The sequence below is a fragment of the Plectropomus leopardus genome, chromosome 7 (genome assembly GCF_008729295.1).
Source record: "Plectropomus leopardus isolate mb chromosome 7, YSFRI_Pleo_2.0, whole genome shotgun sequence".
In the NCBI taxonomy this organism is placed as follows: Eukaryota; Metazoa; Chordata; class Actinopteri; order Perciformes; family Serranidae; genus Plectropomus; species Plectropomus leopardus.
In genome coordinates this window covers 10780364-10803622 of record NC_056469.1, presented here as the reverse complement: position 1 = coordinate 10803622, position 23259 = coordinate 10780364, and the positions used below count along the sequence as shown (strand labels likewise).

Genomic DNA, 23259 nt, shown 5'->3' with positions numbered 1-23259 from the left:
AAACTTTAAACACAGAAATCAATCATCAAAAATGCTGTATTTTATTTTATTTTTATTTTATTTTATTTTATTTTATTTTATTTATTTTTACAATTCCAGGAGTATCTTTTCAATTTCTTACTGTCAATCATCAGAGGGTTAGGGCCCATTTACTGTGGAGGACCGGTCATACATTTCTTCTCAAGTCATTCGTGGAGGCTCAAGGAAAAATATTTGCAGCTTAGGGGAGAGTCAAGATGAAATAAATAAATAAGTTACACCACAGCCACACCCTTCTCTGATGAGTAAAGTGCATTCCCTTATATTGTCAGAATTGTTACCCTCCTGTTAAAATGCAAAGCAAATTTTGAAAAAGACAAAAGTTACACAGATGATACATGGGACGATAAATATGTTTAACTGACTAAATTTAGGGACCTACAGTTGCTGATAGGTTCGCAGCACTGAAGGAATCCAGCTGGAGCAAGCAACGATTTCATGTTAATGATGAGAGTGTCAATGAAAAGCAGGGTAAACTCAGACTATTCACATATCCACATGTCTTGTTCATTTAAATTTCTAAAGTTGGCCACAGTTTACACAAGCAAAATAATATGTGATCTGTCACCAACAAAGTCAAGAGAGATTTTTTTTTTTTTTTAAACCACTTAACATTTATTTTTTTATGTAGGCAAAAGATAGACAAATGACATCCTCACTCTCTAAATGTGGTAATAATCTAATAATCTAATTATATATTTTCAAAAAGTATTAGTATTAAATATAATTACAGCACGAGATTATGTCTATAGAATATAGAGAGCTCAGTGTGCAAACCGACAGACAAAAGAAGCATTCACGGAGCACTGAAAAGTCAAACCTCCTCTCCCTCAAAGCTTGTCTCACTCGTGTCTCTTCGAGATTGCTTGACAGATGAAGTTTCGTCTTTCAGAGCAGTCCCTGATGATCCACTTGTTTGTGTCGTGTTTGGACAGGGTCCCACATTGCTTCCACAGGGATGGACAGTCTGGCAGCATCCCATGGTCAGCCAGTTCCTTTCCATTCACCCAAAACCACTTCCCTCCCTGGAAACGCAGGCTCGTCCAAACCTGAGAAGCACAAGGCGAGACTGAGAGGTGTGATTGTGTTTCATCTGTGGCTGCTAACACTTTCATTCACCTTATTCTGGTTTAGTTGCTGAGTTTGTTAATCAAACCAAACACAATGATCTTAATTTAACTGCTGAAGTTGAAGACACAACAAGGCACTTATCCAAAATAAGACACTGACTAAATTTGTGAACTTGTGGTTCTGTAAACAAAAAATGAATACACACAGTTTAAGGCACATGTTTCCACGAGGTAATTCATAATTTTACAACAAGTGAGTAATATTTGGCTAAACGGATTATAAGTACGCATAACTGAACAAACAAGCTGTAGTATTAAAAAAAAAGTCCCACAATGCTTCACCACAGAATAAGAAGAGTAAAGTCGTTCATTGAATTCAAAAGGTACACCTGTTTTAAAAAGTGGAGTGTGCCACCTGTGTGTTTGATGCCCATATATGCCACTTTCAAGCTCAATTTTCATTTTTTTTCAGGTTCACAGGCTATTTGTATTTGATGTTTCTACTAGGACATGCTTACATGATTTAATTTTCCTCAAACTATTTCCCTGAATATTCCTGTATTCACTCTCCGTTTAAAATACTTCCTGCAACATAGCAGACCTGGTCACGGCAAAGCAGCATTAAGTCGACAGCGAGGACTGTCACTTTAAGGAGCCGTGGGAAGTTAAATACTTGTTCACTTCAAGATGAAACAGTTAATGTCATCTGTAAAGAATTTTTTCTTCTTTTTTTTAATAACCCGTATGATGTGAGAAACAGCTGGCCTGCAGGTATTTTCACATTTTCTAATATGCTCCTCATTCAAGAAAGTCTGGACACCCCTGCCTCAATGTATTAATAAACATTTTTTATCTTATTTTTTTAAAAATTCAAAATATACTTAAAAAATACTTTTCAATTTAAATGATCCATAAAATTGAAATGTAAAAAAAATATTAATTAACAAAATGATTATTCTGTTTTTAACTGAATTATTAATAACTGAAAACCTTGAACTTTTAAAAGGCTTTCAAAGTTTGCCTTTTATTCCATTTACTGTGTCTAACATATTCCATCTCAGTGATTTCCACAAGAGGCTGCAAGATAAATTTGAGGGAGTTGTGAGATAATTAACAAGAAAGTAAATATAAAATAAAATCAGCATGTTTATTGTATCTGGATGTCTTCCAGTATTTTTGATATTTGATAACGCTGTTTTTGCAGGACTCAAAAAAACTATAAGAATAAACTATGAGTTAAGGAAAACTCATTAGGTGGTTGAACAGCTTGCAATACGCAATCAAGGACTGACTCACTCAGCTTTGCTTTAAAGGGTCACAAGCCAGCACTATATGAAAACCTTTTGTTTTAAGTAATTTGTTTAATTTCAAGACAGTTTCCAGTGAAAAGGGTTTTTTTTTTTTTTTTTTTTTTGCTTATGTGTAAACCCCTCCTCTCAAACCTCATCGGTTGTGGCTCTGAAGATCCTCTCTCTGACGTAGTTGTAGCCATAGTCAGACAAGGACTCCAGGCTCAGGAGCTCATATTTGCAAGTGCTTCGGCCGACACATGGGGTTTCCATGCAGTGCTTTAGGGCCTCCTCCCATGTCTTGTTCTCATTCACCACCAACAGGTTGTCACCGTAGCAGACAAAGCGAAGTTCTTCGGAGCACACTTTGCTGTGCCACTTTTTAGTGGTATGATCAAAAGAGGCACAGTCGTAGGTGATACGCCCTTGTGGTGCCCAGTTTCTGTAGTCAGATGGTCCTCCGATCCACTTCCAAGTGTCACCACCCTCTCGGTACAGTCCAATCCAGCCACCATCCTGTAAGTCATTTGTTCCGGTGATGGTCGAGAGGTTACTAGTTCTGTCCTGACAGTACTGAGAGGCTTTGTACCAGTTACGGAGAATGCTGAAATGTTTAATTTTGTTGTTTTGTGAGCAATAGAAGGCAGATTCTTTCAAACATTTCGCAGCGTACCACTTTAAATCTGCACCACTCACAAAGGCACAGTGACTGCTCTGATGTCCCTCTTCCCAGTTTCTGTCCTGCGAGTAGTCATCTCCTGCGATCCCTTCTCCACTTCTGAAACAAACAAATGGATGATATCTCACTAAGCCACCTCATATAACCTCATTTATACTCATCAGTACTGAAATCAGCATCATTTCAAACAGAGTACTCACATCACATCTATCCCCCTCCATGCTGAGTCATTTTTAGGGTCTCTCATCAGACCGATCCAGATTTCTTGGACCTTTTTTTTCAGCAAAAAGTCAGTCAAATCAAAATGTTGCACTATGTCCAAAGTAATCAAGTCAATGTAGTTCTCCTGGCAGTACTGTCTCGCCTCTGTCCAACTCTTCTTCTTACCTGGAGAGATAATGAAATTCGTTATGCTAAATGCCTCCAAACAAAAAGCAGTAATGAGCAGGAGGGAGAGACTGAACTCAGAGCTGTTCTTGTTCCCCATGACTGCTCCTGTTTTTACAGACAAAAACGTGTCTGCAAAACCCTCATTAGTTGGGTGGTTTCGTGGTGCAGTGAGTGGTGGGTGAGGATCTTTCGGTCTGCTCTTATAGCAAGGAACGACGTACCTGGTCACTCCCACATAGACACACCTCACACCAGTGTCACCTCTCACCTCTGATACAGTCCAGATGGAGTTTGTCATGCCATTTTCAATATTGTACTATTAAAATAAGAAGATGTGACTATAATAGTGAGTAATTCTCAACTAGGGGTACTAAAATTAAAATGAGTGACAAGACTGATTTTATACCAGAAAAAAACAGAAATTATTCATAGATTTTGGGATGGCATGCTGCAGTTGTTAGCCTAGCTCTTCTGTGTGGAGTTTGCATGTGTTCTCCTCATATTAACATGTGTTTCTACAGACATGCATGTTAATTGTTGACTCTAAATTGCCTGTAGGTGTGAATGTGAGCTTGCCTTTATGTGTCAGCCCTGTGATTGACTGGCGACGTGTCCAGGGTGTATCTGTCCCCCGCTTTTTGCCCAATATCAGGCTGACCCTGTAAAGAGTAAGCATTCACAGATGATGGATGGATTTTTTTTAAAAAATACATGTCTCACATACATTCACATATCTACTGTGTGCTTGAAGGAAAATGCACATACAAGTCGGATTACACACTGATGTGAGTTTATTTTATGTCACAATAATCTGATCAACTCACTACACAGGATATAAACTGAAGCCTCCAAAGCTAAAAAATGACACTGATGCAAAAGTACAAAAACTGCAGTTCCTCAAATGGCCACTTGAGGCTGGCACAAACAGTTCCAGGATCTATCACAAAAATAATAAAAACATCCCATCTATAGACAATCTGCAATGAAATGGAGTCAAACTGGTAAGTGGCTCTGGGGTATACTGGACCGAGAAGGTTGGGAAAACACAGGCACAAAGGACCATTTTTGATTAAGTCTGTCGGCACACAAATTATGTTGGTGTTGATCTCAGTTTATTTTAAATTTGTGTCCACAATTAAGCAATGTTAATGATAACTACAAATTATGTTTATTTGATTTTTGGAAGTCACTCTCCTTTTTTTCCTTCATGCCTCTTCTCATTGACCACTCGTTGTGTCTTTCTATCTGACCACTTTTTTCAAATCTGTTTTTCCTTTTTTTTCAAGCTCTGAGTGAAATCTCTGTTTTTCACTCTTCATAGCAATAAGAAATAACCAGAAAAAACAAACAAAGTGGACCCAAATCCAGTCATGTGTGGTGCAGTGAAAGGCTCTGTTCCTCTGAATCTACAAGCTTCATTCAAATGAACTACATTCAAAACTGTCCAGCATGCATGATGGGGAAATCAGGCTGTAAGCAAATGACTGGATTTGAATGTTTTTAGTCAACAGATGCTGATGTACACATCCTGGGATGACCTCTGTCCATCTGGCGATTCTTACCTATAGGTTTCTGCACAATGTTATTTGTTACTGGGGATTGGACCAAAAGCAGCCGACAGCAGTCTGAGTGGAAAATGTCAGCAGAATGATTAAAATGAAGATTACAAAGTTCTCCACATATAATACAACCCAAAAGCTGCAAAAATTTAAAAGAATTAAAAAGTAATATTTAAAGTAAATAGATACAACTAGAAACATAACTCACAGGGATACAATTAAGAATATTTTAAATTCTAGTGTTCCACAAAATCATTGTTAAAAATGGGAATAAAAGGGGTATAGTAAGGGAAATGCAGGAAAAACAAAGACCCCTAAGTGATTCCTAACTTTGAAACCACGGTACATTGGGAGTGATTCACATAAAAGCTGTTTATTAATGTATGTTTTTAGTAGGAATATCAGATCAGATCAGATCAGATCAGCTCAGAAATACTTTATTGATCCCCGAGGGGAAATTGCCTTTAGTTAAGGATGCTCCATTCAAAAGAGGCAGGAAAGTATAGAATATATCAATAAAATTTAAACATAAGTACTAATATAAAATAAATATATCTAAACATATATCTAAACACTAAAATATAAATATACATTTTGGGATAAGGGAGGAAACTGATTTTGCCAATCTAATTTTCCTTCTGCGGGTCTTTCCAAAGTACTGGCACCCTAACAGAGAAAGCTCATTCACTTTTAATCTAGTTTGAGAATACAGGGGTAATTTCTGGCTCATAAAGAGTTAAAATATCATCAATTAGCAAGGAGCTAGACCTTTCAGTGCTTCGGAAGTAAACAGTAAAGTCTTAAAATAAATTCTGAATACCACTGTTAGCCAGTGCAGATGTGCTAAGCCTGGGGAACGTTTGTCTCTATGTTTAGCACAAGTTAACATTTGAATTGCAGTTATTTAACGAGCTGTAGACATGAGATCCATTTTTGACTGAGGCCGATAGAAGAGTCAAGTCACAAACACAAACAGAACAACGTTTCATCACTATAATGTGGTGCAGGTTTAACTCTTTGTGAACATGACTTTAAATGCTTCCAATAAAAACAATTAATACTGTTTATAGTTAATGCTACCATTTTTTACACACACACACACACACACACACACACTGGTGAAATGTTTTGCTCCTGTTGCAGTGAGTTCAGTTTAACAGTAGGTGGCACTGCAGCAAAATCACTACAAGCAGCCTCTAAGCTTTTCATGTCAGCTCATTCAGAGGGAGTAACTTAACCAAGGGAGGTAAAAAGCAGAAGGGAAACATTTCTTCTATATTAGGATGCAGCCCGCATACTGAGCGTTGCTGCAGTGCCCCAAAAGAGGCAGCAGGTGGCTCTGAGGGTTCACTACAGGAGAGGGCGCTCCAAAACTGTGTAACAGATAGTATCAAGTCCCCAAATTCAACAATTTACAAGATGGAAATGAGCATGGGGTTCTGATAAGGCTCCATGAAGCAGTGCATGAAAATAAAACAGGACAACTTAGGTTTAGGTTTTTCAAGTTTTATTTTTGTCTCATTACTCTTAAGCGGAGTTACAGTAGCTCTGCCTCTCAGCTTCCTCCTTCCACTGGTGATTAAGCCTTTTAAACACACCAACAGGGAGATGGATACAGTAGTTACCATAGCACTGAGCCATAAGGACACATCTAAAGTGGCAGTAGGAGGTGGAGAGGGGGCACACGGACACAAATACTGTCACCGACCGATCGTCTCATTAAAGGAAAATAAAAACAGATCAACTCAGAACACTCAAACACACTGTTGCTGCTGCCTACGTATGCTGTAGTAGAGCTAAGGGCCGTGATGCTATGACTTGGCTATGGGTGGGGTCTGTGTGTAAAAGAGAAGGGAGGGTGTGGGGAGGATGGTTGGGGTGGTCCCTTTCCTGACTTCCTTTTTGGACAGGAAGCGTCTACTCCTTGGAGTGCATGTAATTCAGCAGGTCAGCGACACGGTGGCTGTAGCCAAACTCATTATCGTACCTGGAGAGAGAGGGAGCGGAAAGAAGACAGAGAAATTCATTGTTTTCTTTTGAAAGGATAACATTGTGCTTTCTTTTTCCTCTTTACAGGGTTCATATACATTTTCCCTGATAAATTTCCAAGACTTATCCATGACCATACATTCCAAAATGACCATCGATACTCCTTATTGATTCGTTCTCATTACTATATAAAAGCTTTTAAAAAATATATATTACTGAGAAAAAATTCAGAACAGAATTACAACTGGATGTTTAAATATAAGTTAGGGACTGTTTGTTATTTATGTGAGGGGAGCAGTAGGTGCAGTGGGGAGGACTTAAGTTTTTTTTAAATCTTGGCTTGAGAGGAGGGTTATACAACTTTAAATGGTTGTATTTTTATTTCTTTGACTGCAGATTTTTATTAAAGGAAACATGACTTCCAAACCCACAGGCATGTTTTATTTTGGCCATTTTTTTCTTTCAAATTTTTGGCAAAATTTTAAGAAAACATTTGGGCAGTATTTTTTTCTTTAAAATGTTTAAGTGATTTTTAAAGAAAACATGCATTCTAAACCCAGAGTCACGGGTTGGAAGGCATGTTTTCTTTACAAATTGTTGGCCCTTTTGTTTCTAAAATAAGGTGATTTTTAAAGAAAGTTTTTGGCATTTTTGTTTCTTTAAAACATGACTTTTGCATACATGTTTTCTTTAAAAATCACCAAAAATTACACAATTTATCATAGCAAGAAACTGTAAAAACAGAAATTATCATTGGATTTTCAAATTTCCAACGGCCCTTGAACACAGTGTGTTATTATATAGATTTGTGAAACAAAATTCCATGGCTTTTCCAAAACTTTCAGGGCATATGTAGTTTTTTAAAACTTTCTCAGACAAAAAATCTGTTTCTATATGGGACTGACAAAGAAGTTTTAAAACTAACCAGGAAATGAGCTTGACAAAGTTGTCGTTGAGGGAGATGCCAGCACCAGCATCAAAGATGGAGGAGTGGGTGTCACCGATGAAATCAGAGGACACAACCTGCAAAGTGCAAACCGCACAACAAGTCAGATTCATTACTAACTGCAAAATACAAACTCAGTCACATAGGTCATATTTCTGAATTTCTATTTACAGTCATGATTGGATCACGATTCACTAAAACCAGGAATAAATGTGTTTCTTAATCAATGCATCCTTATTAAATGGATAAAAGCAAATAATATGGCCTGATTGTCTTTGGCCAACCTAACTCAATGTCCACTAATTGATAATACTTCTAACATCATTATTAGCCGTGTATTTTTTTTACACTACATGTAAAGTATAATTTGGCTGTTACCTGGTCCTCGGTGTAACCCAGCACTCCCTTCATGGGCCCTTCTGCGGCCTTCTTGCAGGCTTCCTTAATCTCAGCGTAAGATGCAGGCTTGGACAGACGGCATGTCAGATCCACCACTGACACATCAGCGACTGGCACCCTGAACGCCATACCTGTCAGCTTACTAGAGAGAGAGGAGGGACAAAATGAATATATAAATAAATAAATTGGACTCATGTTGACTTCTGGATTTGGTTTCTCTTAAGCCCATAGCCCAAATTAGAAAAGGTGCTTCTGATTATCAAGATGATGGCATGTGTGTGTCCTCACCCATTGAGTTCAGGGATGACTTTGCCCACTGCCTTGGCGGCACCGGTGGAGGCTGGAATGATGTTCTGGTGGGCACCGCGGCCATCACGCCAGGCCTTGGCGCTGGGGCCATCCACTGTCTTCTGGGTGGCTGTGTATGCATGGACTGTAGTCTACAAAAGGAGAAAATAATATATAACATCAAACTTCTTAACGCTCGCAAATATTTTAAAAGATACTTTGCTGATTTTCAACCAGCTGCTCAAATCTACAGAATGAAAGCAGGGCTTTGCTCTAACTACAGTTTGTACTTCCACATTACGACACAAAGAGTATAGGAGCAGCAGATCAAGAGAGAGAGACGCTGCTCTCTCTATTTCTTTCTCTATCTCAAAACTAAGACAAAACTGAGATGAAACTAAATCTAGACGGTGTTGATCAAATACAAACAAGGATTCAAGGCTTGCCCACACATCGATGTATCTGTGGTGATATGCCACACTAACAACATCTACCGCAACATATTCATTTTCTTTTCTTGAAGCTGGGCCATTTGTTTGGAGCGCTGTTGGAATATACGCCAGAGAGGCAGATGCAGTGAGAGTGACCCGTTCATTGTGCGAGTTTGCTGTCACTGGCCTCTGCAGAATCTGCTCCTCTCTGCTATTGCCCACTGCCATACTGCTTTACAAACTGAAACTCACATTGTGTCATCCACCAGTTGGAGTATTTAGTGGTTCAGTGTGGTTAAGTGCTTTCTAGTAGTTTAAGCTTTTTTTTTTTACCTCTTGAACAAAAGTCAGTGCCACAGCCCTATTTCTCTTTTTCTCTGTTCATGTAGCATCACTCTTTACTGCATTAACAGCCCAGTTTCATGAAAAGACCATCAAAGACTTCCAAAGACAGTTCCATCTATAAAAAGGCATCGTCACAGAGGCGTTTTGACACAGATTCACCGTAACGTACCATGAGAGCCTCCTCAATGCCAAAGTTATCATGGATGACTTTGGCCAGGGGGGCCAGGCAGTTGGTGGTGCAGGAGGCATTGCTATCAACACAAGGACAGACATGGTCATTAACTACATGACATACATGATGGAATTGTTCCACCTAAATCTAAGAAAATGTTTGTGAAAATTTAAAAAACGTACAATGCAAATGCATGCCCAAGACTGAAAGTGCTTTACCTGACGATGTTCATGGAGGAGGGGTCGTATTTGTCCTCGTTAACACCCATGACAAACATTGGAGCATCAGGTGAGGGAGCGGACACAACCACGCGCTGAGCTCCGCCCTGGAGATGAGACTGTGATTGGACAGGAGAGAAAGAGGGCACAGGTTAGAAACTGGACTATCTGTACATTGTTTCTGTACTGTACATTTGTTTCTGTATATGTGCATGTGTGTTTGTGTGTACATACGGAGGCCTTCTCCACACTGAGGAAGACTCCAGTGGACTCGACAACGTACTTGGCTCCAGCCTCACTCCAGGGGATTTCTGCTGGCTTCATACTAAAGTCAGAGAAATAACAATCAGTTTAGGACTAAATGATTAGAACTACAGTTTAGTTATATTACATTTGGAGTTGAAAAAGACAACTAACACCAGAAAACTACAAAATTAGAAACAAAGAAACAGGGATGGTGTAAGTTACATATAGTGGAAGAGAAGTGAGGGATAATCTCGTTAAAAAGTACATCCTGTGCTTTCTAAAACGGTCTGCAGAGCCTCTTTGGATAATGCCATTCTAGTAATGAAAACAATAGAATTTTTCAGGGAAAACCCTGGGATGTAAAGGTTAAGAGCAAATGGAGTGGTAAAAACAGGACAAACCAGGACGAAGACCTCAAATAATTTACACTCAGTGCTCAAAGAGCGACAGGAATGTCTCTTCTATAACCCTCCTTTTCGCTGGTGTTGCCCTTTGCAGAGAGGAGGCACCATTACTGAAAGGACTAAAACAACAGCCGGTACAGCGTTTTGTAGCTGTACGAGAGGCCCCAGTCAGCAGAAAGCCTCATTCCACTGCCTGAAATTCACTCAGGATACTAAAGACCCGGAGGTCACACTGACATAAAATACCTTAACTTAAAAAGTCTGTAATAACTCAAACTAAACTCCCAGATGGCTGCTTCTATTACACATATTTCTCTGATACAATTCTATTGTGTTGCCACCAATTTACATCAACACGAATGATATTTGAAATCTGTGCAGCACCACCCACTCACCACTAAACATCATCCTCACTTACCACTGGTAGACGGAGATGGGTTGTCCATCGACCACGAGCTTGCCATCGCTGTGGCTGACGCTGCCACTGTAACGGCCGTGGGTGGAGTCATACTTAAACATGTAGACCTGGGAGGTGGAAGGAAAATGACAGGGTTACGAGGGGAGGGATGGGATGATGCAAAATGACACGTTATATTATCTTATTTCATACACTTCATTATCTTAACGCACTGTAGCAACTACAGGAAACACGCCACTGAGAGGCTGAGGCAAGGCCTGAGCTACTGTGTGACACGCCAACAAAAAAAGAGATTTGCTGAGATCCAAAATGAATACATTTATTGATGAAAAACAATCTGTTTAAGAAGGTGCTGTCAACAAAAAAATACAGCGACCCACTCACCCTCACTATCAACCCGACAGGTGAAAAGCCGATGTTCGTATCGATTATAAGTGTCCACATCAATGTGACCCAACTCGCCCAATAACCGCAATCAAGAAATTAATAAATAATAATATCTCAAAACACTGACAAAAAAATCACGTAACTGTAGCAAAATATAAACCATCCAAAATCATATTAATGCTACAAAATTCACTCCTTTCTAAATGAACTCATGGCTCCAAAACACACAAATGTCTTAACAGTTTTTCAGTTTCCTTTCTTTATTTTAAGAGTAGAGTTCTAATTTTGTCACCTGAATAAAAATTTACAACCAAATGACAAACAAGCTGCTGAGGAAGCAACAAAACTCATGTTCATTTCAGGTGTTGTTCAAATGTAGAACTTCGGGTCAGATTTTTTTGCAAACCAGACTCATTCAACAACATGCTTTGCTGCTTAAACCTTGTTTTTGGACCCAATATTTAAAGTGGGTAATTATGGTGTTATTAATCTTTTTTTAACACATGCTCCACTGGAATTTAAATACATGGAAATCATCTGTAAGCCACTATGTGCATGTAGGTTTTCTTACCATGTACGCCAAGTCAATAAAGGGGTCATTGATGGCCACAACCTTGATTTTTTTCTGAAGGCAAGCCCTCAGGACCAGACGGCCAATACGGCCAAAACTGCAGAGTGAGATAGGACAGAGAGAGAGATTATTATTAATAACTGTTTGGGGAAACTGGTGGGAAACTTCCTCAGGATGTTGAACCACTCTTGGGACGTCACACGAATCTACTGAAGCCCCAAACTGTGACATTAACAAAAGAGTCCAACAAAACTTCCATAGAGAGGACCTGCCCATTAATCCCCATCAGCAGAAAAATCATGAAATCATTATTCATGTGGCTCCGCAGCCACAAGAAGAAAAACCCTGACTTATAGAGCACATTTTCTCGTCCGATCATTTAAATACATTATTTATACATTATATAAGAAACTGTAAAAGCTCATTCAACCATAATAGAGACCAACACCGGCATGTAATTTAAGTAAAGAGATGCTTTTTTTCGCTGAAAACACAGCAAGCGGCAGTAAAGTGCAATTGGAGGCCAGCTGTAATGCCCGTGGAAAGCTGCGGTGGCCTCTCAGAGCTGCAGCAGTTTGTTTCTGTGGAGAGCTGCGGCCAAACTTAAAGTTGAGGATAATTTTACTTTTAGCTGCAAATTCCAGCTACAGAATACTTGCAGTGTGACTCCTGTGACATTTTGACCTATATTACAAACTACTTCTTCCAACCCGAAACACGTAAACACACCTACAGGCCCCAGAAAAACGTAATAATTATTATAAAATGGGTTTGTGTGTGTATGTGTGCGTTTCAAACTCACCCATTGATTCCAACTTGGAGGTCTGACATGGCTGCTGCTTGGTGGGGGATTGAGTTACCTGAGAGGGGAAAAAAAGAAGAAACAGAGAAACCAAAGACATTAGAAACACAACAGCAGCTACTGAATGATTCAAATGACACAAAAATGCAACAAATTGTCCTTTAGGCTGGCAACACACTTGGTCAGATGATTCAACAATGCCAGAAATCACTGCAGCTGAACAATGTGCCAACAAACGCCCTCTTTTCCCTGACACAGAGTTTAAACATCTGAAGTGCATGTGAGTGTTTTGGACAAACTGTTGCCCTGGCAGCAGAAGGTGGCTTTAATCAGGTTAGTTAAGCTGTTGGCAAAACACAATGTGTGTGAGAGTGGGTGTGTGTGTGTGCGTGCAATTGCTGTAACGTGACCATGCCCAATCTGCCATTTAAGTGTGAACACTCTCTTGCACAGACTCCATAAACCCCCCCCTCCCCAAAAAACATTCAATATATATATTTGATGCGCTGTTGTAAAGCCTGCCGTTACATTTGAGCCTTTTTCTTAATTTGCTAGTTTTTCCTTTATTCTAACCCTGTTAAATATACACTGACCATCAGAATGTTACAAACTGGTCTCTCTATTCTCCACTCTTCCTGTCTTTTCCTTTACGCACATAACGTGAAGTAACTTGCTCACAGACTACTACTACATTCATGTAGCTTTGCACATTTGAAAATGATCTGCTTTGGTGCTTGCAGGTCAACTGTAAATATGCACAGCAATGCTACAATAGCTTGTAGTAGCGGTAACGTCACAGTACAGTAGACGGGCAATGTGACGCATTAGCACTAAAGGGTGAAAAACACACCCAGGTGTGCTGCTGAAGCTAGTGAGATGAGCCGAGTTAAAGTATGTAACTGCACAAGTGTGTGATTCTGTTTGTTGTCAGTGACGCAAAAATGTGGGCTCTCAAATGGCATGTTTCCTTTGCTGCAGGAGTAGGGAGGTGCTACATCATGCACGGACATGTTTAGAAAACAACGGGTTAAGAAAGGAGGGAGAAAATGGTTGGTACGCAGCAAATAGGGACTTGTCTGCCGAGCGAACAATGAGCGAGCCTGGCCTTGACTCAACTATGTGACCTCCTTTTCCCCGTGCTTTTCTCTCCTTCTCATACTGCCCGTTTCTCCTCTCCACACCTCCTCTGTCCTCCTACTTTTCCAGCCCCCATCCTTTCTACCAATTGCATCCTTTCTCTCCTTTCCTTCCTTCGTGCCATTCATCTTCTAACTCCACCTCTTCCTCTCCTTTGGTGTCTTTGATCTGTCTCCGCTCAAGGAAATCATATTAGCTCCAAATCTATTATAAACCACGCGACTTTTCTTTCAGCATGAAGAACTACTTGAAACTGCATTACAGATTTCCTGTGTGAACTACTAGCTTCATTTAGGATTAAAAGGGAGTCATTTTGAATTTCTATATGTAAACTGTACCAAAAAACTGACGCATGCAGGTGAGCAGCTCAGTAGCATTTGTCAGGTGCCAGCCAGGCCAGTAGTTATGTGTATGTGTGTGTGTGTGTGTGTGTGTGTGTGTGTGTGTGTGTGTGTCTGTGTTTGTGTTTTCGGTGTGTGTGTGTGTGTCAGGCCTAGCGCAGGTCAAGTAAGTAAGGGCATCCCAGATTGTCCTTGAAAATGGTTGGTTGTCATTTTAGACTACTGTAATCTCCTAATCTGCTGCTGTGTGTGTCTCTCTGTGAGTGCATGTGTGTGTGTCCCAGTGGGGAGCATGTAGGACAGGCTGTCGATCTGGTGAAATGCATTGTGGGAGCACTTTAAATAGACTATAGGGGCAGCCAGATTAGGATAAATCGCCTCTGTCATTCTAGCACACATGAACGATGGTCGATAATTACCGAACATTTCACCCCAGATTTATTTGCTTGTCATTGAGCACAATCACATGCTGTCTCGCTGGAGCTGTAACCCCCTCTGATGCCAGTCAAAATCAATTTATGGAACAGTCAAAGGGTCATATTTCTTTTTAAAATTTGTAGTGCCTTTCTTTCAGGGTATAGAGCAGCCATTTTGTGTTCTGCTGCTGGCATCTATTATACAAGGTCACCAAAGGAGACAGAGGTAGACACAGAGGTAGAGACAGAGGTAGAGACAGAGGTAGAGACAGAGGTAGAGACAGAAGTAGACACAGAGGTAGAGACAGAGGTAGAGACAGAGGTAGACACAGAGGTAGAGACAGAGGTAGAGACAGAGGTAGAGACAGAGGTAGACACAGAGGTAGAGACAGAGGTAGAGACAGAGGTAGAGACAGAGGTAGACACAGAGGTAGAGACAGAGGTAGAGACAGAGGTAGAGACAGAGGTAGACACAGAGGTAGACACAGAGGTAGAGACAGAGGTAGAGACAGAGGTAGACACAGAGGTAGACACAGAGGTAGACACAGAGGTAGACACAGAGGTAGAGACAGAGGTAGACACAGAGGTAGAGACAGAGGTAGACACAGAGGTAGACACAGAGGTAGAGACAGAGGTAGAGACAGAGGTAGACACAGAGGGTGCATACAATGGACCGTGCTGCTCTCACATTTCTGTTCCTCTCCTTAATACTCGGTTCCCACCATTACCGATTGTGCATTCACAAACTCTGCGGTCACCCTCTCTCTTTCCTCTCTTTTGAACTCTCCTTCCCCCTGTCGCCTGTGCACTTTGTCACTGTTTGTCTCACTTGTTAGCTTTCTCTCTCTGTGCTTACCTCTCCATTTTCTCTCAACAGGGCAGTTGCCCTGGGATTTCCAACATAAAATGGCTTCTCTGTTGACAAATGAAACTAGTTTTAAACACAGTGGACTATTCTGCTTCACTTAAATCAGATGGAAAGTCTGGACAAAGACTGGTGGAGTCAGTGACGTGGCTCCAAATGTGGAGAAATTTACAACTTGAGTACTATTCTATGCACAAAAAAAAAGATTTTTAGCTATGGCCAGCAGCTCTATGGCTCGCTTTGTTGTTTAGTCGGTACAAAAAAGTTTTCCCCTGCCTTTGATGGCCACAGTATTTACCCTAGGAGGCTGGAATTACACATGGAGGTCGCAACTATCGTTAATTCACATTGCGTAATTAGTTGCTTGAGAAAAACTGTTTATCGTCATTGCTGGGCACAAACCTCGTATCGCCACATTTCACTTTTTTCTTCATAAATTAATTCTATTGGTCCCCCTCTACATCTACCAGTGGGTTTTACCATTTCCCAACCAATGAAATGTATTTTTTTTTAAAAGCTTGTGACTAAACCTCCTTGAATCCTTCTAAAAACAGCAGCATTATGTTTGAGTGACCTGACTTGGGGACGCATCAGAGACTAAAATATGAGGCAGGTGCAGAAGGGTGTGTCAGTCTGCCTTGTAAATGTATAATAAGAACTGGATACCTGATGACAAATGGCACCTATTAATTCCAATGTTAATGCTCGCCTGTCACATACGCCAAAGGTTTCTTGCTTCTGGGTTTACTTCCACAACTTGAGGCCAGCTGAAAATGCGCATTAGTGTTTCTACCACTGGCTCCGTCCAAAAGATCCTGCCCAGCTCATAGACTTTATATTGTGTTGAGATTTTTTAATAATTTTTGTTGATTCAAGAAAAGTTTTACCTCCATGGCTCAAAAATTCATAATAAAAAGAGTCATGATGGGCATTTATGGTTCAGGGTGTCCTGTCAATACTTTTGCAGACGTCTCTTTTATGGTAGTCTTTGGGGAAAATGCTTTACCATGACTGGCCACTGGAAAAGAAATGGTAGCAAGGCTGAGTGGTGTTCCTGGGGGCTTGGTGTGCCTGTACAGTATGTACTTGGTGACACTTCCCCCTCCATGTCCGTTACTGTTGCCTAGCAACAGTGTGGCGCTTGGGCCAATCAGTGGGAGGAGAGGGAGGGGTTACACCAGGCAGCTAACAAATAACCTTGCTTAATGCAGCTTTAATGAATGAATTAATGGAATTAAACTCTGGTACTGTACGATCACACTGTAGCACCACTGTTCAGCTCCCCAAATTACTGCCAGCTATGTCTCGTGCAGTTACAGAATAAACTATATCTGCAGTAATACGTCTTTAAAACAGTGATAGCAACATTTATAACCACACATTTGGGTTAGTTCTAATGCCACCTCCATAACCAGCAGCTCTTCCTACTTCACCACACAGTCCTGCCTCTTTTGACTGTAGGCCAATTAGCCCTGATGTGGTATTCAGCACACACACAGACATGTCTCAGCTCATAGAGGCAGTATTGTGCAGAGCAGAGCAAAGAAGTTACACGTCGTTCACCGCAGCTTGCGATCTGCTGACGCTCATTAAATGTAGGAAGAAGAAGCAGACAGGCAGCCACACGTAGGAAGTGTATTAAGGTTACTTCCTCACAATTTTTTAGTCAATGAGAGCTCTCTTCAGTAGTAGTAGTTCAATTGTCTGTACTAACCACACTGGTATGAGCAAAACGTATTATTCAAATTTATTCAATGTATCCACCTCCTCTTCTGATTGGCGGTCAGACAACAGCCAATCATTTCCATCTCTCCATTCATCTACAGCCTGCATCACCTCTATCACTAACCTGCCAAACCTATGACTCAATCGCTTGACGAGGGGAGGTGCAACCATCTCCTCTTCTGATTGGTTAGAAAGAGGGAGGAACCAGCCAGTCAGAGAAGCTTTTATATTGCTCAATCCCTCATTATTGTGGAGCACTCAGGGCTACTCACTCATCTGCTATACCTCCTTCTCTCTTCATCTATCTGTCCATCCATCCTAAGACTTCTTCTCAGCCTCTTCCCGTGCTCTCCTTTACTTGCTACAGTTCTCTTTGACCTCTAATTCCTCTTCTGGTTCACTCTAAACCGTCTCTTCCTCGCTTTTTGGGTTTCATGAATATGTGGCCTCTACTCTCCTTTATCCCACCACCCAAAGCAATCATTAAAATTCACCCCCTACCTCCTTCTCCCTGTCCACGCCACTCTTTGTCTGCCTGACACCCCTCATTTAGCACAACAGTACCCCCCCATCTGAGCTGTGACCCATTTTTCTCACACAATCACAGAGTTTAATCATGGGGGGTTCAGGACAGGGCTGCCATGCCTGCTTATATGCCAGTTCAGAGGAGGGCCTGCTGGGGGAGAGATGATTCATAACTTGTGGACCAGAAAAGGACAAAGAAAGCAGGCTGCGTCAGGTGGCAAAATCTTAAAATTGAGACTAAATCTTTTGGACTAATGAAAGAGGAGGGCAGAGGAGAGAGTGTGACACGGCATTTCACTTCTGCCAACACCTCCTCTGAAGTCAAGCACCAGCACTTTGCCAAACAAACACTGACTCGTCTTTTCTCTGTAATATGTCAACACTGTTGGAGCTTTTGGACAGTGTGTGGACTCCAGTTTAACCCTTATATGGAGCTGAGTTTTGAGCAGTGTGGATAGACTACTGTACATCTTTACAACAGTCTGGCACGCAAAAAACAGGACACAGACCAAAGAAACCATTCACATAATTCTCCATGGTCATGTTGAGTGATGACTACTTATTTGGTAAAGACTGGCTGTGAGAGTCAAACTACAACTCTGAGTCAATGAACTCACTGACTCTTCTTTTCCTGCCCATTATGCCACTCCCCCTGGCTTCCTCCTTCATCTGCCCTTCTTCCACTTTCTCTCACTTATTCAGACCATCCTCCAGCTTTTTAACCCTCTGTCACACTCTTTTTTTCTCCAGTATTTTTCCACTGCAGTGGGCTGATTGGCTGCAGGCCAGACAATCTATTTAATCAAGTAATTTTTTTTTGCTTCTTGGTAACACAAATAAATCAGATCCATTAGAGACTGAATAATAAATGTCAGTTATGCAGCGTTATACACACATTAGCAAAGTGGCATGTTCAATATCAGGAACTTTCCTTCTGCTCATCTTTTCTTTCGCCTCCTCGTTAGCAGCACACCTGCTTTCAACCTTTTTATAGTCTCATCACTGAAGCAATGTCGCTTTGCCGCCATAAACTAGTCAGTTAAACGTCCAACGCCATCACATCACCGGTCAGACACATGTGCACACACAACACCACAGGCTGTGTGTCCGTGTCAGCAGGCATGGCCTCCTGCTGACAGGACAGACAGATAACAAGCTCACTGTTTCTATTAGACAATTCACCAGAGGCAAACTAACATGTTAAGTCGTAACTTCATTTCTAGCAGTTTACTGATTTAATAGCTTCTGTATTCATGATAAGAGTAAAGAGGATAATGGGGGCGGTTTTTGAAATGTAGTAACTTACTATTGTAGTTCAACTTGTTCATGCACAAACACTTGTGCACACACAAGAACAAACACACACCAGCCATCATGAATTAGTAAAGGCAGTGCTGTATCAAACTGCAGAGGATTCAATAGGAGAGACATGTGACCACTCTGCAGAGGTAATGCTTGACCACACACACATTCACACACACATGCACACACACTGTATGAGCTTGTGTCAGCAGGCAGATGACAGATATCCTTCCTAAGGCTCAGACCCTGTCATTCGCCACCTCTAAAGCTACCGTACAGTCGTAGTTTCCTGCTGTGTTTGCTAATTTTCTTCTGCTAGTTGTGCAAACACCTGCACCTTTGAATAAAAGTTAAAAATTTTTTTTAAAAAAAACAACCCTGCAAAGTGCTTTGTTGTACAAGGGCTCTTTATGTCCCAGTTGTGTCTACCCTTCCCTAATTTAAGATTTATTTCCTTAAATTGGTGCAGAGTGCTGAGTCACTCTCAAGTTCCTTCTCTCTCATACACATCCTGGAGAATGGCTGGTTAATTTGTCAGCCACCCTACTCTGAAGTGGAAAACTTGTGTTAATCTAGAAAGACCAACTCATAACCAACTCAAAAGGAATGAATGACTGTATGTAAATTATTTTAATGACAAAATTGACTTTTAGTAGCCACGATCCATTCACAAACTGCAGAAACCAGGCAGCCTGCCCTCAAGTGTGTAACTAAGATAAGAGGGAGGTTTTCTGGTCTAGTCATCATGAGTATGCAGACACTAATATATTAGATTAAACAAAAAACTATATACTTCTTCAAACACCAAATAACCCAGTCCACACCAATGTCACAGAGACATCATGAGTAGCTTGTGTTGGTGTGTCCATATCTCCTAAACAACATGGGTTGTAGTCCTTGATAGGCTGGAACATCATGTCCTCTGTACAGCTACTGTGTCCTAGCTGATATCTACATTTAATACCTTTGGCAAACAGCCTGATCTGCAACACCTACAAGATCTGAATGAATGCCAAAGTGATTATACACGACATTGCATGTAACCTATCATGATGTATCAGTGGAGCTTTTTACCACAGCAAATGCACTGCTGAAACTGGGAGGCTAATTTCATTTTGGATGTCTTTTTACTGTCAATATGCACTAGTCTGAGTCATGGACGAGAAACGTCTACTCTCGGAAAAATCAATTTATAGAGAGGCTATAATCATTAATCATGTTAATTACACATACTGCAAAACTATTACCTACTGATGCATGGCAAATTTAATTTTCATCCAAAACTATGATCAATGAGACGGATGCTTGGCAACACATACAGCTAAAACACTTAGCATTACTCAGGCAGGACTGGGCCTGTTATTACTGACCTTCAGTCATCCTGAGCCTGAGCTAAGAGGTGTGACACCACATCCATGAGTACAGAGAGAATAACCCTTCTCAAAATGATATGGAGTCTAATAATGAAGACTAGCACTAGTCAGCATCACTATAGAAGCTCTGGGCCTGCTGTGACCTTCATCATCAGCTGGAGTGATGACCTTCAACAGTGAGACAAGGCCAGACATGGCTGCTTCTGCATGTACCACACCTACATGAGATGAATGGAAGTAACTGCAGGAATACAGTGACTGCCATGCTGAATAATATATCATGTACTGTATTATTATTATCTTTATGATAAATAACACTAAATGAGATAACAAACATTGGCATTCCCTGTTTTTACACAATGGGAATGTGTGGCCTTACCATATATATATACATATATACACACACACACACACACACACACACACACACACACACACATATATATATATATATATATATATATATATATATATATATATATTCTTTCGGGGTGTCTATCTTTTCATTCTGCCTCATTAAACAAGGTTGACTCATTCCACTATTTACTTTTCTAATAATGAAACCCTTGATGCATTCCTACACTGTATGTCTGATTGAGCAGCCTAATATGTTGGAAATGAACTTTGGCTTTGGGTTGTGCGGCTATGAAAAGCAGAGGTCTGTTTGCAAACCGCATCAACAGGTCTGTCGAGTCCGGAGTCAAACTGCGGCAGAATCATGCGACACTGCACAGACTCTCTGCCCTTCAAAGGCATCGCGGGAGGCTCTCTGCACGCCTCTCTCATCTTTAGACATGAAATAAAGCCAACTTTATTCGTTTGAGCCGTTTCGGTTCTTACATCACTATGACCTCTGCTTCCCGTCATTGCGAGAGTACAATTCATTTCTGAAACCTGACGGCGCAACGTCAGACTTCATCGTGAGGACCAGGAGAGGCACGTAGCTTCACCTCCATTCATACGCACTCATTCTTCCCTTACATCATTACAGCTCAGTGTACTCGTGCAGCGGCACTATTGCGGCAAAAACGTATATTTTATTTAATCCCCATTTTCATTCAAACAAAAAAGGTACACTAAACGAGCTCTTGCTCAGCTGCGATTATCGCGGAAATATATATTTTCACTCCGGGTTGACGTTACGTAACATGGAGTCTAATCCACTTCCGCAAAGATGCAGCAGTGGGAGCTGCCAATGTCACGTTACCCGCTCAGCGAGACGCCTCAGATTAATTAATTATTCATTCTGAATAGATTACAAGTAATATAGAGAGATTTTTTTCACCTTTTGAATGCTTCTGGGTGTTTATAGTTTTACTGGGTTTAAGTGTCGGTTATATGATGCAACGAAACGACTCAAGTAGAAAGCATTACACAACGACCAGCCTCTCCCCAGACTGCAAGGCCACGACTGCATCCCCTCCCTCCCTCCCGTCTCTTCCTGTACTATTAAAGCGCGCATCCTGCGAAAGACGCTGTTTTACAAATCCAAACGCTAAACGGGCTTAAAGCTATTCCTCTCCCTCATCCTCTCGTGCACTAATTTAGCACCGCTTTAAACGGATACGTGGCTGATTAAAATTAAGATGCAGATTCAAGGCTATGAGGTTGCTTCCGCGAGTCATTTCCAGCCTTTGGTAATAATACCAGTTTTAAGAGGAATTAAACAGTAAATGTTACACTTTTTTTTACACACATTTAAAACTGTGTTAACTAACTGCATTCGTGCCAAATTGATGTACGTCCGGCCTACATGTGTGCGCCGACAGATTAGCTAACATTTGAAACTAGTGCAGGCTGAATCGAGGGAAATGCCTGAAACGGCCTCACTTTAGATTATTTACTTAAATGTGTTCAAACTAGTCGTTATAAGGGCCTCTACACACTGTAGGCTGAGTGTGTGTAGCCGCTTACCTCGCGGGTGATGCTCCTTGGTGTTTGTTCTTGAGCCTGTGTGCGCAGTTCACAGTGCCGCCTTCCGTTTTTATACAAGACACGTGCCTCGGGGAGCCTGGTTGCCCTGGCGACGTGACGTCATGCCATCCTCTGCTGCCGGGCTCCATTCGGAACGAGGGACTTGTCACGGTCTCCCAGCGGCTGCTATAGTAACTAGAAGAAGCTCTGGTCTGGTTACCGTCTTTTTCCACCCATCTTCTAATTCATATAAGAGAGCTGAGGGTTGTTACGAGGATGAAAGATCATATGAAGGCAGATGAATGATAAAAGAGAGATGGCACATTGCCAACGTGGAAGTGCTCGGAAATGATTAAGCATTTTGTCCCATTCCCACCATGTACAGAATCGGTCACGTGCATTCGATGAAATACTGGAGACACATAGCGCGATGCATCTAAAGAGACAGGAAACGAGCATCTGGAGGTCACAGTAATAAAAAACAACAACACAGTACTATTAATGTAATTTGTAGGCTAGTGGCTATGAATGTGGCAGGTCCTTTAGATCTATACAGGCACATGTTTTATAACCAGGCATCCACTGTGCATTGATCTGTAAAGGACTGCAGAGTGGGCCGCCTGGATGCTGTGTGTGGACCTATGGATGGATGCAGCACTGTTATGTAAGAAGTCATGAAACTAACATACCACGTCCCATATAGACAGGCTGCTCTGCTGCTATACTGGCTTGATCATTGCATGCCTATGTTTGCATGTATCAAAATATAAAATAGATGACAATAAAAATAAGACTACAATTCAGTAGTAGTCAGTTAATTGTTGAATTGTTTATGTGTATCTTTGCTGTGTCTGAGCGAAGCCAAAGACAAATTTCCACTGAAATTGAAATCTCTCTGTCTGTCTATCTCTAATAAGACTTTTCTAGCAATTATTTTTTGTATTATTTGTATGTTGTCTTTTTCTCCTCTCCTTTCTCTCCTCTCCTCTCCTCTCTCATGCCTCAGCACGTGTCACTCT

General features: G+C 41.0%; 1 protein-coding gene across 1 annotated transcript; it reads right to left on the bottom strand.

Annotated features, from left to right (window-relative positions):
• Positions 1–6516: 6516 nt before the first annotated feature.
• Positions 6517–22323, bottom strand: gapdhs (glyceraldehyde-3-phosphate dehydrogenase, spermatogenic). The gene is made up of 11 exons (XM_042490906.1): positions 22241–22323; positions 12643–12700; positions 11841–11937; positions 10883–10989; positions 10049–10139; positions 9815–9933; positions 9594–9675; positions 8649–8800; positions 8340–8502; positions 7941–8038; positions 6517–7013 (listed from the first exon to the last, which is right to left on the bottom strand). Exons 2-11 carry the CDS (start codon positions 12669–12671, stop codon positions 6944–6946), a joined length of 1008 nt encoding a protein of 335 aa, XP_042346840.1. The 5' UTR covers positions 12672–12700; positions 22241–22323; the 3' UTR covers positions 6517–6943.
• Positions 22324–23259: the final 936 nt, after the last annotated feature.